General features: G+C 54.1%; 1 protein-coding gene across 2 annotated transcripts in view; it reads right to left on the bottom strand.

The window, feature by feature from the left end:
• Nucleotides 1-13,443, bottom strand: part of PHF21B (PHD finger protein 21B) — a 104,431-nt gene extending 90,988 nt beyond the window's left edge. The window contains exons 1-2 of one of the 2 annotated variants that reach the window (XM_063076063.1): nt 13,390-13,443; nt 12,474-12,539 (exon numbers count right to left, since the gene is read on the bottom strand). In XM_063076063.1, coding sequence (XP_062932133.1) covers nt 12,474-12,539; nt 13,390-13,443 — 120 coding nt within the window. Of the gene's footprint in view, nt 1-12,473; nt 12,540-12,675; nt 12,694-13,389 lie in introns of those variants that run through there. The other variant, XM_063076064.1, reaches the window with a different exon arrangement.
• Nucleotides 13,444-13,993: the final 550 nt, after the last annotated feature.

Here is a 13,993-nt window from a genome sequence, read left to right as displayed (position 1 = left end):
AACCAGAGGAGGCTGCCCGAGACCCGTGTCACACGACAAGGGTGGTACTGGGCCCTGCAGCCCCCAGCCAGGACTGCTCACCAGCCCCGCAGCACGGGAGTTTGCAGTCCCCACCATAGTCAGGGAACTTCAGACTATAACTGGGCAGTCACAGAATCCTTGCTGAGGTGCTCGCTTCGGCAGCACATATACTAAAATTAGAATCCTTGCTGAGTCTCAGGATTTCTGAACCACAGAATCTCAGCATGGGGGAGATGGGCCCACTGGGGTGGGGCTGCTCCTCCGGCACTGACCAAGTGGTGGCGTGGCACCAGGTCACAAGCAACCAGCTCTATCCCCACTCAGCTCTCACGATCAGGGAAAACCTCCAGATTTGGAATTGAAGTCAGACTTCATGTAACTTCCAGCTCACAGTCAACTCTCTGCTCCACAAAAGGGCTGCTCCCTCTCAGACATTGTGGCCAGTCAGTGATTTAAAGGCAGAGGTTTGTCACATTGGAGAGGACAGGCCCCTACCCTGTCCCTTCAATTCTCTGATCTCCTCCAGGCCACTCTGTTTAAAATTGCCACACACACCCCTCACCCTGCTCTGCTCTCTGCCACAGCACATGCCCCCTCCTACCCTGCTCTATATTTCATTTATTATGCTCTTATCGATTCTTCCCCTTATCTGTCGTCTTACCTGTCTTCCCTGCTGAGACTGGGAGCAACACAGTGGCCCATTCTGTTCACTACAGTGTCCCCAACACACACTAGCACAGAGTGGGCACACAGCAGATGTGTGCTGGATGTCACAGCTTGCACACAAGCCACGGCTGCTGGTGCCCTCACCGTCTGAGCACCCTCGTCTGGGCACACTCCAGAGAGTACACTCAGCTCCCTTCCAGGCCCCTACATTGAACATGCTGGGCCACCCAAGTCCCAGCTCCTGCTTTGAGATGACAGCCACAGGTGGGTCCTTGCAACTGCCCTGTGATGTGCCCACTTCTGCCACCCCCCAGCGCCTGCAGTTCTGACCACCTCTAGGTTCCTCTGGCCCCAGTCCACAATGGCACCGCAACTCTGGTCAACCTCTCCTCCCGAACCAGGACAGGCTCTTAGAGGGATGGACCTACCTACATGGCAGCTGGGAGAAGAATGTCAGCAATGTGGGCAAAGAAAACCGTGCGTTTGGTGGGGCTGCAAACTGTACTTAAGAAATAATTCTGGCATTTATCTGTGGTGCATTTATTACCACCAAGATGCATTAATCACAGATAAGAGTCATAGCACTGATTGCAGGAAATGCTACCTGTCACTTTGTAAGCTGCATCTCACATTAAACTAGGGATTATAGTCTCCAATATGTATATACTCTTAATTACATTTTCAAGTTCATTTACATGTGCAGACTGGCTTCCCGAGTCTGAATGACATCAAACACAAACAACCCTCCCTCTCCCTTTCTCCTCCCCTGCCCCCACCTCCCTTGCCCCATTCCTGCCCTTTTCTCTTCCCTGGGGCAAAACACCTCTCCCCAAGTAGATCACAACTTCTCCCAAACAGCTGCTGGCGTCCCCCTGGAGGCCCCAACAGACCCCTCTGCTGCCACCCCATGTAACTCTGCTGCCTCCACTCAAGGGATCAAAAAGTGGTCATTATTCCCCCAAAGACAATCCCCCCCCTACCATCTTTCAGCTCTTTTCCTATTTGGGGGGGACTCTCCCCTCACAAGCTCCAGCTGGCCTCTACCCCTAAGTGTGGACTCTGAAAGCAGAAGGCATGCATGTGGGCCGGATGACAAACAGCAGGTCCTCTTTGTGATTCATCGGGGACATGAAAATTCCTACACCTGGAGATTGCCCATCAATTCTGACTGAACAAGTTTCATAAAATGGACAATTTGGAACACACTGTGCTGTGCCAAAGTTGCCCGTTTCTTGCTTCTGCAAATCGGAAGTTACCTACTCGGAGAGTCTAGCAACCATTCTTTTTTTTTTTTTTTTTTAATTTTATTTTGTCGATATACATTGTAGCTGATTATTGCTCCCCATCACCAAAACCTCCCTCCCTTCTCCCTCCCCCCCCTCCCCCCCAACAATGTCCTTTCTGTTTGCTTGTCGTATCAACTTCAAATAATTGTGGTTGTCTAGCAACCATTCTGAAGACCACTAGGGTGCCATGCTGCTAGGGTCCCTCCTTGGTGGGCCTCTCACACTGGCTGCCCTCCGTGGCCACGAGCTTCCACAAGAAAACTCAAGTTGAAACAAACAGGACAGGCTTCTCGCATGGGCAGTTTGGCAGCTGGAAGACGGGAGTCACAGGGGCTAGTTCTAGTTCCTGGGCACGATCCCTATCCCCACCCCCCAGCTGGGGCCTTAGTTTCCCACGTGTGAGATGAGTGGCTTAGCCAAGGTGCCCTCCAAAGCCCCCCTTGGTTCTCACATCTTATGCTTTCAGCCATAAAACATCAGCCAAGTCTGGAGACCGTGTGCCTTCAATTTCCACCAAATCCCAAGTCTAGGGCTCAACCCCAGTTCTGCACACACTGGTCGATGGAGACAAAGAGCAACTCAGAGGTTTCTGTCCTGACAAAAAGCCACTACTCTTCCACAGCAATAACATCTCTGCCCCACCAGCTTCCGTTCCATGTACTATTGTTAATAAAGTAATATTGGCAACAGCTCCCTCTACTCACCAGCCCTGCTACACTGGAAATCAAGCCCTGCACAAGGGATACCCATCCTCGTTCGTCCCTGGGACGTCCCCGCCTCAGCAGCAGCGTTATCCCCAGGACCAGGCAGGCCTGCCCCTCCCATCCATCTTCAGGCTAAGGGTTCAAATCAACCCTGGGCAAAAAAAAATAAGAATCCCCCCAGACAGATTCCTTTTTGTCGCATTTTAATAAGACTGATACATGTGCCAAGCCAAAAAAATACGTAAAGCCAGCCCATCTGAGACCACAAGGGACACCCCCTATTGGCAGTCAGAGGCTGTAACCAGAATGAAACCGCATCAGCAATTTCTCCCACACGCTGGAAACTGCTGCCACCAAACAATAAGTAACTGCCAAAAAAATCTTAAGGAAGCACATTTGTTCCTTCAAAAACAGAGGCCATTTCAAAATGAGAAGATGCCTCCAACTTAAAGTATAAAATAATAACATCTGTAATAATAATAAAAAGAATAGCGGCAGCCAAGCCAGAGAGGGGCCCAGGCCAAGGGAGCAGTGACGTGAAGCAGGGGGCGGAGGTGGCAGCCCCAGGGGCTCTTTGCACAAGCCCAGGGAGGAGAATGTGCTGGGGGTCAGTCCACCTCCCCAACTCCTGTTGGCTCAGCGCCCACCAGAGCTCTCCTTCCTGCACCTGGCCTGCCACACATTCCCCAACCCAGTGCTAAGCCAACAGCCGGCTCCCACGATGATGCCAACAGGGGACACAGACCCTGACCACCCACAAAGTTCTGTGGCTTTCTCCTTCAAAGTGAAATTCCCATTCATTATTGCCAGACCAGTTACTAATTTGCTGGCAATCATCTCCAATCCACAAACTGCATTTATTTTTATCTCACCGTATGCCTTGGAGTAACATTCTTCACCTAACTTTTCACATATATGAAGTGTGAAAGTACAAAATTTATACTTTATGAAGTTAAAGTGCTGTCATTTCTCCCCACACAGCACCAGCAGAGGGGCTCAGACACGAAGCCGGGAGCCCAGTGGCACAGAAGTGGACCCAGCTTCTTCACTCACCAGTGGGGCGGCCACAACAAGCCACTCAACCTCTCTGGGCTCCAGCCTTGCACTGAACAAACAGAAATCGGCAGCACCTCCTCGGAGGGTCTGTGGGGGTACGGGGGTGCCGGCGTCACTCCAGAGGCACTCGAGATCCTGCGCTTGTCAGTGTCAAACAGGAAGCTGCGACTCAGTGTCCTACCAGCAGACAGCAAAGTCCCGCGCACCAAGGACTCACCGTGGGCCCAGAGCTTACCGCACCGTCTCATTTAATCCTCCTCCTGCCTCTTTGGTGTTACTTCTTGAGCACTGTCCACGCGCCAGGCTCTCTGCTACCTGATTTGCAACACACTATCATTCCCATTTTACAATTATGCAACCCGAGCCTCCAGAGTGGTGAAACCTGCCCCAGATGGGAGAGCCATTAAAGGATGGAGCCCAGTTGAGAACGCCAGTGTGCCTAGGTTTAAAGCCAGAGCTGTAAACCTCTTCATGCCATGCCTCTAAAAGACAAAAGTCAAAAGCCTTCCGAACAGCACCGTGGAAGGGAAATCTGGGCAAGGGCCTCAGAGGCTGGGCCAGCAGACACCCCAAGGGGGCCTCCTTAACCCCATCTCACCACTACCACGTGTGACCAGAGCGGACCTGGGTCAAGAGCCTCCTCTGTTAAAGAAGGAACATCGCTCCCCCAGGACCAACAGTGCTTCTGTGGATGGAACAGGTGGCGGCCGCGGTTTCTCTGAGCTCACACAAGCTAAAGGAGAAAGGCAGTGGGCCCATGATTCGGTTCCTGAAGAGACAAAGGCATTGGAGGAAAAACTTGCTATATCACTGGGCTGATCACCACACCAGCAGCTCTAACAAGGCATCAAGGGATTAACAGAGTTATTGTCAGAGTCATTTCACTGAAAAAAATTCTGTTAATTGAAATCAATTGTACAGTTCCAATGGCAGGTGTTTTAAGAGGCTACAATATCAAAGTGAACTATCAGACTGGCTGAAGACACCAGCAGCACAGTCACCATCAACCTTTCCCAGGGGGCAACAAATGTGACACCCACATGTGAAAAGATCGCCCCAAATGGGGACATATCCAGTAGTCACATCAACCCTCATCTGGTAGTAGCAATGCTCACATGCACCTTCACTCTGTAGTTTAGATGCACTTTCACATCCATGATCTGATTTCATCTCAATAACCCGTGAGGTAAGGTTGTGTTACTATTCCCACTTCACAGGTAGGAAACAGCTCAAAGAGGCAGGAGGACTTGCCTGTGGTTAGTCAGCCAGACGCAGAGGGCTGGAACATGATCCCCAGTGTCCTGACTTTGGGGCCTTTGCTCTTCTAGCTACATCATGTTGTACCCTCCCATGCAGGAGGCCAGCTGGAAATGAAGCAGGAGCTACAACAGAGGGCACCCCAGGCTAGGGGCAGAATCGGCAATTCCATTCTTGGCAGTCGCAAGCTGTCTGACCTTGGGAAGCTGCCCTTCTCTGATCTGTCCAGCAGAGAAGACTCGCCTGCCAAGCTGGATCCAAGTCACGGGATTATCCTGACAACCAAATAAAAAGATGTCCATCCAGGAGAAGATGGAATGGACTCGTGGAAGACAGAGTGCTGCAGACAGCCTGGGCAGTGTGCGTGCAGTCTGCCTCCATGCTTCTCTGCCAGCGCAAATGTCATCCCCTTGGAGCTATCCTCATGTCCCCCATCAGAGCACATCATCCCACCTGCTGCCAGGTGAGCTTGGTGGCTAGACGTCTCACGCAAATACCACATGGTCCTTGAGGGATAGGTAACTGTGGATACACCTGCCTCCCCAACTATATAGGAAACTATTCCCTGAGCAGAGACCAAGTGAAAGCACTTTGAAAGTGTAAAGAGCCGCCACTGTTACTAATATCACGTCACCCACATCCACCTCCATATCCCCAATATCTGGCGCGAGTTCCTTAAACGTGTGTGGAATTAGCCTGAGGTGTTCCCAAGAGATGTGTCCATAACACCATGTCAAGTGTAAAAAGCGGGTTTAGGGACCGTATGTTTATCCCTATTCTGGAGGTTTGTGTCTATAGAACACATGACACACAATGCTTCAGAATGAGCCCGCTCTCGCCCGCAGGGCAGCTGGGGCACAGAGAAGGGCACTGAGTCTCACGATATTCAAACCTGTATTGAGATTTTTCCCAACAAGCATGTGTTATCTCTACAATAAAAACAATAAAAGTAGAATTTTTACTTTTAAAAGTAGAATTTTTCTTTATCTCCTGAATGTAACAGAAATAACAGAATGTTGATCATCGCTTTCCTTAGGAATACTTTACTTTAGCAGAAGAAGGGTAATTATTTTCCTGACTTGAAAAACAAATTCTTCCTCTCATTTTGGTAACATAATGCTGAACAAATTATTGACTGATTTTATATATATTCCACAGACTTCATATACATTATGTTTATCAGTATATATCAATAAAAATGTATTCATGAGTTATCATTATACATATTACACAGTCAACAAAATAAAATCAATACAAATAAAAATGTAATGTATGTATAAATATTAATGTGTTGATATGTATTCACACATACATGCACACTTTTTTCTTAAATGAACTGAGCAGAATTACCCACTGCATCAGCTTCTGGAGGGTTCCAGACATGTCCCCACTGATTTCCCAGCTCTAAGCTGCTCTCAGAGTGCAGGCAGGATGAGGGTCACCCTAGAGTCCTACCTTACAACCTGGTTTTGTACTGGTCACCCAGGGCTCTTGGTCCAGTGGCCTCCTGGCCTCCTGCTCCCTGTGTCATACACAGGCATCGTCCCTGCAAGAGCCTCCCTGCACAGGTGACAAAGCGAGTGAACAAAGATCTAGGCAGCTCACCCACTAGGGGAGATCAGGCCTCCTCCACTCTCCTGCCCTCTAACCTGCCCTCTGAACCAACACACACCCTTCCTGACCAGAGCCCTGAAAGCCCTTGGTCACTGCAACAGCCCACAGAACACAGCACACAACCCCCAGGCCCTTCTTCCGCATTTGACACCGTCCAGCTCTGGCCCAGCTCGCCTTCTCCGCTGACTCTCTCCTCCTTAATCTCATTGTTTTACTGCCAGAAAACTCACCTGCACCCCTACCTCCCTCTTGCTGGTCTTATCCAGGCCATTATCCTCAGTGAACTTGGCCATCAGCTCTGCCTGTCCACATCCCAGGAGTCCCTGAGGACACAGCTCCAGGCATCCTCCTCCAGGAAGCCGTCCTCAGGCTCCAGGCTAGAAAGGATGCAGGTGTTCCCACAGCACGATTTCACAGCCCTGTTCCAGAAGTCCCTGGAACACTGTTACCCACACCTCACATGACGGTTAAGTTTGCAAGGGCAGAGAGCCAGTCTCATTCATTTCTGAGGCCACTCACCTCAAACACATGATTCTAAAACACTCCCGTGTATCGTGTGCCTCCTACAGATCGGGGGCTCACCCAAGACCACAGCCACTGCTGAGTCTCACACCATCACTGCTCTGAGAATCTGGGCAAGGGGGAGGAAAGCAGACACGCTTTGCGGAGCTTATCATCCGGCCCAGGCGGCAGAAACACGAACTAACCACTGGCATAGAAAGATCAAGGCAGACAATGCCAGGAGCTCCCCCACCCCCCGAGGCAGGGGAATGCTCCAGGTGTCGGAGGAGCTTCTGGAGAGCAACCCAGGAGGCTGTGCTGCCAGGTGCAGGGGAGAGGTGAGGTCCCCAGAGCAGAGGCCGGGCAGGTGGGCAGTGGGAAACCACTGGAAGGTTATGAGCGAGGGAGCACTGTGATCTCCATCAAGTTTTAAGACACTCTGGTGACAAGCGTACTGGAGGGGCAGGAGTAGCAGCAGCACATTATTCATAACAGCCAAAAGGCGGAAACAACCCAAGTGTCCATCACCGGATGGACGGTTAAACAAAACATGGTCTATCCTCACGAGGGGACATCAGCTATACGTAAGAGGAAGTGAAGTTCTGCTTCACGCTGTAACTTGGATGAACCTTGAAACATTACGTCAAGTGAACGACGCCAGTAACAAAAGGATACACAGTCAGCTCTCCATGGCTGTGGGTTCCACATCCACGGATTCAACCAAATGCAGCTCAAAAATATTGGGGAAAAAAAACTGAGTCTGTACTGAACACGTACAGACTTTTTTTCCTTGTCATTATTCCCTAAACAATATGATATAATAACTACTTACACAGTATTAGTTCAAGTAATTCAGAGATGACTTAAAGTACACAGGAGGACGTACATAGATTATGTGCAAATACTACCCCATTCTATACCATTTTATATCTTTAGCATCAGAAGATTTCGGTATCTTTGGGAGGGCCTGGAACCAGTCCCCTGCAGACACCAAGGGACAAATACGTATATTGTATGACTCCACTCACATGAAAGTCCAGATAGAGACAGAAAGCAGATTAGCGGCTGCTTAGGGCTGGCGGGGAGAAGGCAGTGATAGCCAAAGGGTTTCTTTTTGAGGTGGTGAAAATGTTCCACAACGGATGGCGGTGCTGATTGCATGAATCTATGAATATACAAAAAGACCCCACTAAATGGCATACTATAAATGGGTGAATAGTACATGACAATTATATCTCAATAAAGCTGTTTTTTGTAAAAAGTGGATGCATGACAAGGCTACTGAAATCTTTTGGGTCAAAGACAATGGTTGATGGGCCCAGGGGGGAGGAAGGCGGGAGGAGGATTCCAGGCTTAGGCAAGTGTGGGTCTGGGAGACATCAGCTGTGTGAGGGGGGTGAGGCCACCCAGGTAACCGTGGGTGAGCCAGGACTGGGGCCCCGATGCCCCACCCCATCTCCTTCCCACATAGTAGGAAATGCGGAGCTTTTGGAGTCAGCATTAATCTTCTCTTTAACGTGTAACAACGCAGTTTCAAGAAAAAGAACCGGCACTCTAAGTCAGAAGATTAAAATTAACCTTCCTGGAGGAGAGCTTGGAAAACAGAGTGCCCTTTTACTAAAGGGCTGTAAACAATCCAAGGGGGACAAGAGGGGGATTTTGGAATAAATCCACCCCACAGCTTCGTTTGGTGACGACTTCTAAGAAGGAGTCCCTCTGGCGTTCACTGTGGCCAGCGAATCATGGTGAAGGAATGATTCAGCGCCTGAGTGAGCACCACGTGCATAACACCTTTCAAGAAGACATATTTTTATTGCTGCGCGTGAGGACAGCCCCTGGGAATCCAGAGTCCATCAAATCGACGGATTGGGCAGTGCACAGGCCCCAAGTTCACCTCCAGGGTCTCTCCGGCAAGGCCATACCAGTGTGAACTGCAGTTCAAACAGAAGGTAAAGGTGAACTTGCATGAAGTTCAGGTCTGCAGACGCAAGCTCACACACGGCATCTACATGCGCTGAGAACTCCAACAAAGGGAGAAATAAACCTCCAGTATTTATGATGGGTCTGTTATTTACATGGAAATGCTTGTTGCTTGACAATTTAGATTAAAATGTTACTGCCTCTCTGCATGTGTGGCAAATTCATGGTGCAAAACCACTGGAGCAGCTAATGGAGTCTTTACACATCATACCTCGTTAAAGAAGAGGGGTCAGTCCTCCATCATGATCATAACCCAGCAGAGAGGTAAAGCCATGCGTGCAAGTGCAGCTTGGCCTGTCTTGGCTGGGTCACATGTCAGCTCTGACCAACTCCCCCACGCCTTTTTTTTTTTAAAAGGAAAAAAACAAAGTTTGTTTTCAAATAACAAGATCCTATGGAAGCTAGTTTTGTCCTTAATCCTCTAGTCCCCCAATGGTGGGAGAAAAACGGGATTTACACAGAATTTATACCCACCTACTTCTGACCAAAGAGCTATCTACTTCTATGAGTCCTTTAAACATCTTTGAACACTTGTCCATGTTTCTTAAAATAAATGAAACAATTCCAGTGCCAAGGGCATGAATGGAAAATTGATGGCTGGGCCCTGGAAGACATTACTCCAGTGCTGTTGTATTTCTAACAGATGTCTGTAACGGGATCATCCGTTCATTTTACTATCTAGTTCATCATCCATGTGTGCACTTCTAATTAAAACTCGACTGTTATATCCGATATCCCAAGCAAGGGCAGCACAAAAACCATCTCCGGAGGTGGACATGGTATGAGTTTTTCCCCAAACAACACTATGAAGGAATTCCACCTTTACTTTTACGTTGAGTTATAAAACAAACAAACAAACTCTGTCATACTCCCATTTTCATCCCCACTCCCACATTTCAGCTCCTCCTGGGCAGGTCCTGGGGTGACCAAGCAGAGCCTCTTCAAAACTCTGGTTCAGCCCAGAGTCACCTCCAGGCACTTGTTCATTGACCTTTCCCCAGCCAAGCTGCCAATCACCACCGAACTCTCCCAAGGAGAGAGAGAGGAGCAAATGTTAAGTCTACCCAACTCATTTCTGAGGTGACCTCTGCAAGATTTCAACGCTGAGCTCGGGAGAGACAAGGCGGCTTTATTAGCATGCTGAACCACGGCCTCAGCCCCCTCCCCTCCCTCTTTTATGAGCCCTTGTTATATAAAATGCCACAAAGGGAGACGGAGAAACAACACACTTGCAGCTACAAACACAAGCTCCGACGCCCAGGCCAGCCCTGGCTGCTCACCAGATGTTATTTTTAGTCATTTAAAAGAGAAACATTTTTAAAAGCCCATAGAACAAAAGTTTTTGTTGTTTTCTTTCTTTCTTTTTAAACGCACACTCACACACACGCAAAGATGGAGGTAACGTTCCTTCCATCCTTCCCCGAGCCCAAATTTAAAGGCAAAGGCAGCCTGGAATAGCAAAGCTCTTTCCCCAAGCCGCAGTACAACCCGCAAACAGGATCTTCAAATGTTTCTTTCAGTCTTATCTAAATTCCGGCATGACATAATAAATAGCTACTCATTTATGATCATCATAAAAATTTAAACAGCCTTGAAATAGTTGCTACAATGCAGAAGAGATGATCAAACCTAAGCTCCGAAGAACCGCTCCACACCGTACAACTATTGCCACGTAGAGCAATACATAAAGAGACATTGTTGCAATCAAAGCTGCCGGGTTATTGGATTTTCTCTTTTTAAATCTTCTACTCCGAGCATCACAGTCCACAACTTGCCATTTAATCTGGTGAAAAAAGGGCTTAGTGACCCTCGCCTATCACACTGTACCAGATTTGGGGGTGTATTCTTTTTTAAGAAAGTATCTATTTGATTCTGCACAGTGATTAAACATCTTTGTGCTCTGCGGAGAAGGGTCTTCCAACCCCTCCCCCTCCAAAAATGGCATCAAAGCAATCAAAATGGTAATGCGGGGCCCGGGTCCCCTCCCCCCGCGAACTCCCCGACTCGGCGGGGCCGCGCGCCGCGCCCCCCTCCGGCGGGAATGGAAGCTTCCACCCCCGGCCGGGGGCGCGCAGCGGGGGCTGGGGGGCCGGCACCGACCGAGGGGGGCTCCTGCGCTCGTGCCAACCCTCCGGTCCCGCGGGGCGCCCCCGGCCAGGCGCGGACCCGCCGGCGCGGCCTTCTTTCTTTCAGCAGCCCCCGACCCCCACTTTTCAACTTTAAAGACTCGAAATGAACACCCGGCCTCCGAGCTCTCCCCGTCCGGGGTCGCCGGCACCCCCGCCCGTCTCGTCCCTGTGTCTCCCCCTACACCGAAAATTCTTCCGAGGAGGGGGCGACGGACCGGGCGACCCAGGCGGGGGCCGAGGGGGAGGTGGAGGGCCGGGAGCTGTCCAAGTTTGGTGCCGCCGGCGGCGGCATTCCGAAGGAAGCGCGATCGATGGCCGGGGGCGCGGCGGGGCGGGGACGGGGAGGGGGAGGGGACGGGGAGAGGGCGGGGGGAGGGGGAAAGGGCGGGGGGAGGGGCGCCCCCGCCCCCGCCGGCCTCGGAGCCCCGGGCGCGCCATTGGCTGCGCCGCTCAAAGTTCTCGGCTCCGGGCGGGCGGCGCGGGGAAGGGGCGGGAGAGGCTGTGCGGGGAGGGGACGGCGGAGGGGGAGGGGACAGCGGAGGGGGAGGGGCGGGGCGCGCGGCCGGCCGAGCTCCGGCGGCGGCATCTGTTCGTGGTGCTGAAACGCCGAGCGCCGCGCTCAGCGCAACTAAGTCACAATGGACAACTTTTCCTTCCCCGTGGGAGCCGGGAGGGGGTCGGCGGCCGCGCCCCCCACGGCGGGGAGCTCCTTGGGGGCCCCCAGCTACACCCGACGCCCGGAGACCGAAGTTGGGGCAGAATCTGGGGGTCCTGGGGGCGCCTTTCTTTTGTTCCCCGGGAGCTGGCGTCAGGTTCCAAGAATAAAAAGTGAAGCTGGAGAAGTGGGGGGAGGAGGAGCCCGGAGGAACGGTTCTGCAGACAAGGTCTGCAAGGGGACCCAGAAATCGCTGCCCAGGAGTTTGGTGTCCACGCCCCAATGACCGCCCCCGCGCCCGCGCCAGGCGGGGGACCCCGAGCCGGGAGCAAGTCCCACGTTCCAAAAACATGTCCACCAACTCAAAATGGACGCCGGGCCGCGGCCGCCGGTGACAGCAGCTCCGCTCCTCGCCCCCCACCTCCGAGGACCCGGCTCTTTCTCTGCAGAGAGGGGGCGCGGGTAACTTCGAGCACAGGGGACGGACCCCTCGGGAGTCTGCGCGCGCGGCGCCCAGGCTGACACTTTTCCGGGTGCCGCCGAAGTGCCCGGAGACCCCTCCCCGCGCCCTCCCCGGGTGGAGGACGGGCCCCCCCTCGCTTACTTGTTTGTCGCCGAGCGCGGCGATCCGCGGCTGCCTGTCGTGGAGCTGCTTCTTGAGGTCGCCGTTCTGCGGAAACACGGAGCAGCGGGCTCAGGCCGGCCGGCCGGGGGTGGCAGGTGCGCCCGGTACCCCGCGGGCCAGGCCGGCCGCCGCTCGCCCCAAGTTTCCCGGGCCGCGTCCCGCACGCGCGGCGGCCGCTTACCTGTGGCTGCCGCCTCATCGGGGCCGCTCGCGGGCGGGGCGGGGGCCGAGGCCACCCGGCGGCGCGGCCCGAGCCGTGCAAGTGCGCAGGCCGGGCAGCGTGTGCGAGTGAGTGTGAGTGTGAGTGAGTGTGAGTGTGAGTGTGCGCCGGGGGAGGGGGAGGAACAAAGAGCCCAGTAAACACGGCGAGTCCGTGTCGGGCAAAGCTCATAAATATGCAAGTCGCGTCCTAATCTCCCCGGCACACACGCGCGCACGCCGCGGTCCAGCTCGGGCTCCGGCCGCCGCGCGCCCCGGTGACCGTCGCCAAACTCCTTCTGCGAACAGCTCGGGGTCGCACGGGGCGTGGGGACGCGGGAGGTCGGAGGGGGGCTGTCCGTACTCCCCCCACCCCGGGACAAGCTCACGGGGGGGCCCCCTCCCGACACCCCCAGGGGTGCAGACCCTGCGTCCATTGAGAGAAGTCGCCGGGCTCGGGTCCCACGCGCCCTCGACCCCACACCGTGCAGGACTGCGCGACAGCGGTGCGGTGGGGCAGCCCAGACGGGGGTCCGTGCATGTGCGTACTCTCCAGCCCCACCCCGCCCGGGGCTGGCTCCAGGAGGGGGTCCCCTCCCAACCCCCCAGGATAGACCCTGCGACTAGGGAGTCCCTAGAATCCCCCCCCCCGACACACCCCACCTCCACCCCCGACGCGGGGTCCCCGGCCACCTACCTGGTGGCGCGCGAGTTCCACGGCGAGCGCCTCGGGCCGGCTCTGCAGCTCCATTCCGGCAACTTGGGCAGCACTTTGCGCTCACTTTGGCCCCGGTTCCCGGGAAGTTGTGCGGCTCGGCGGGGACCGGGCCGGGGCAGGGGCGGGCCGGGCCTCCAGGGAGGGGGACACGAGCCCCTTCCCCACGGCCGAAAGGGAGAGGGGGGCTGGCGAGGGGGAAGAAAGGCGGCCGAACCCGCAGCCGCCCCAACTCCTCAGGCTGCCCGGCAAGTTGCGCCGGGTCCCCGGGCTGCCGGCGCTGCCCGGCGCATGGCTCCCCCCACGCCGGCGCCGGGAGCCCGGCGCAGCCCCGCGCGCGCCCGCCCCGCCGCCGCCGCCCGCGCGAGCCGCCCGCCGGCAGGGACTATATTTCCTCCGGAGCGCGCGCCTGGATCTCGCTGGGCCTCGGCAAAGTTGTGCCTCGGCACGATGCTAATTCGGCAGTGCCCGGATGGAGCGGGCCGGGGCGGCGGGGGCGGGGCCACCAACCCCGCCGCGCCTGCGCACTGCCGCCCCGCCGCGGCCCGGCGCCCCGCGCGGAGAACAAAAGTGGCGGCCGAGGGGG

This window comes from Cynocephalus volans, chromosome 12, assembly GCF_027409185.1.
Source record: "Cynocephalus volans isolate mCynVol1 chromosome 12, mCynVol1.pri, whole genome shotgun sequence".
Classification (NCBI taxonomy): Eukaryota; Metazoa; Chordata; class Mammalia; order Dermoptera; family Cynocephalidae; genus Cynocephalus; species Cynocephalus volans.
This window is presented reverse-complemented; position numbering and strand designations above follow the sequence as displayed.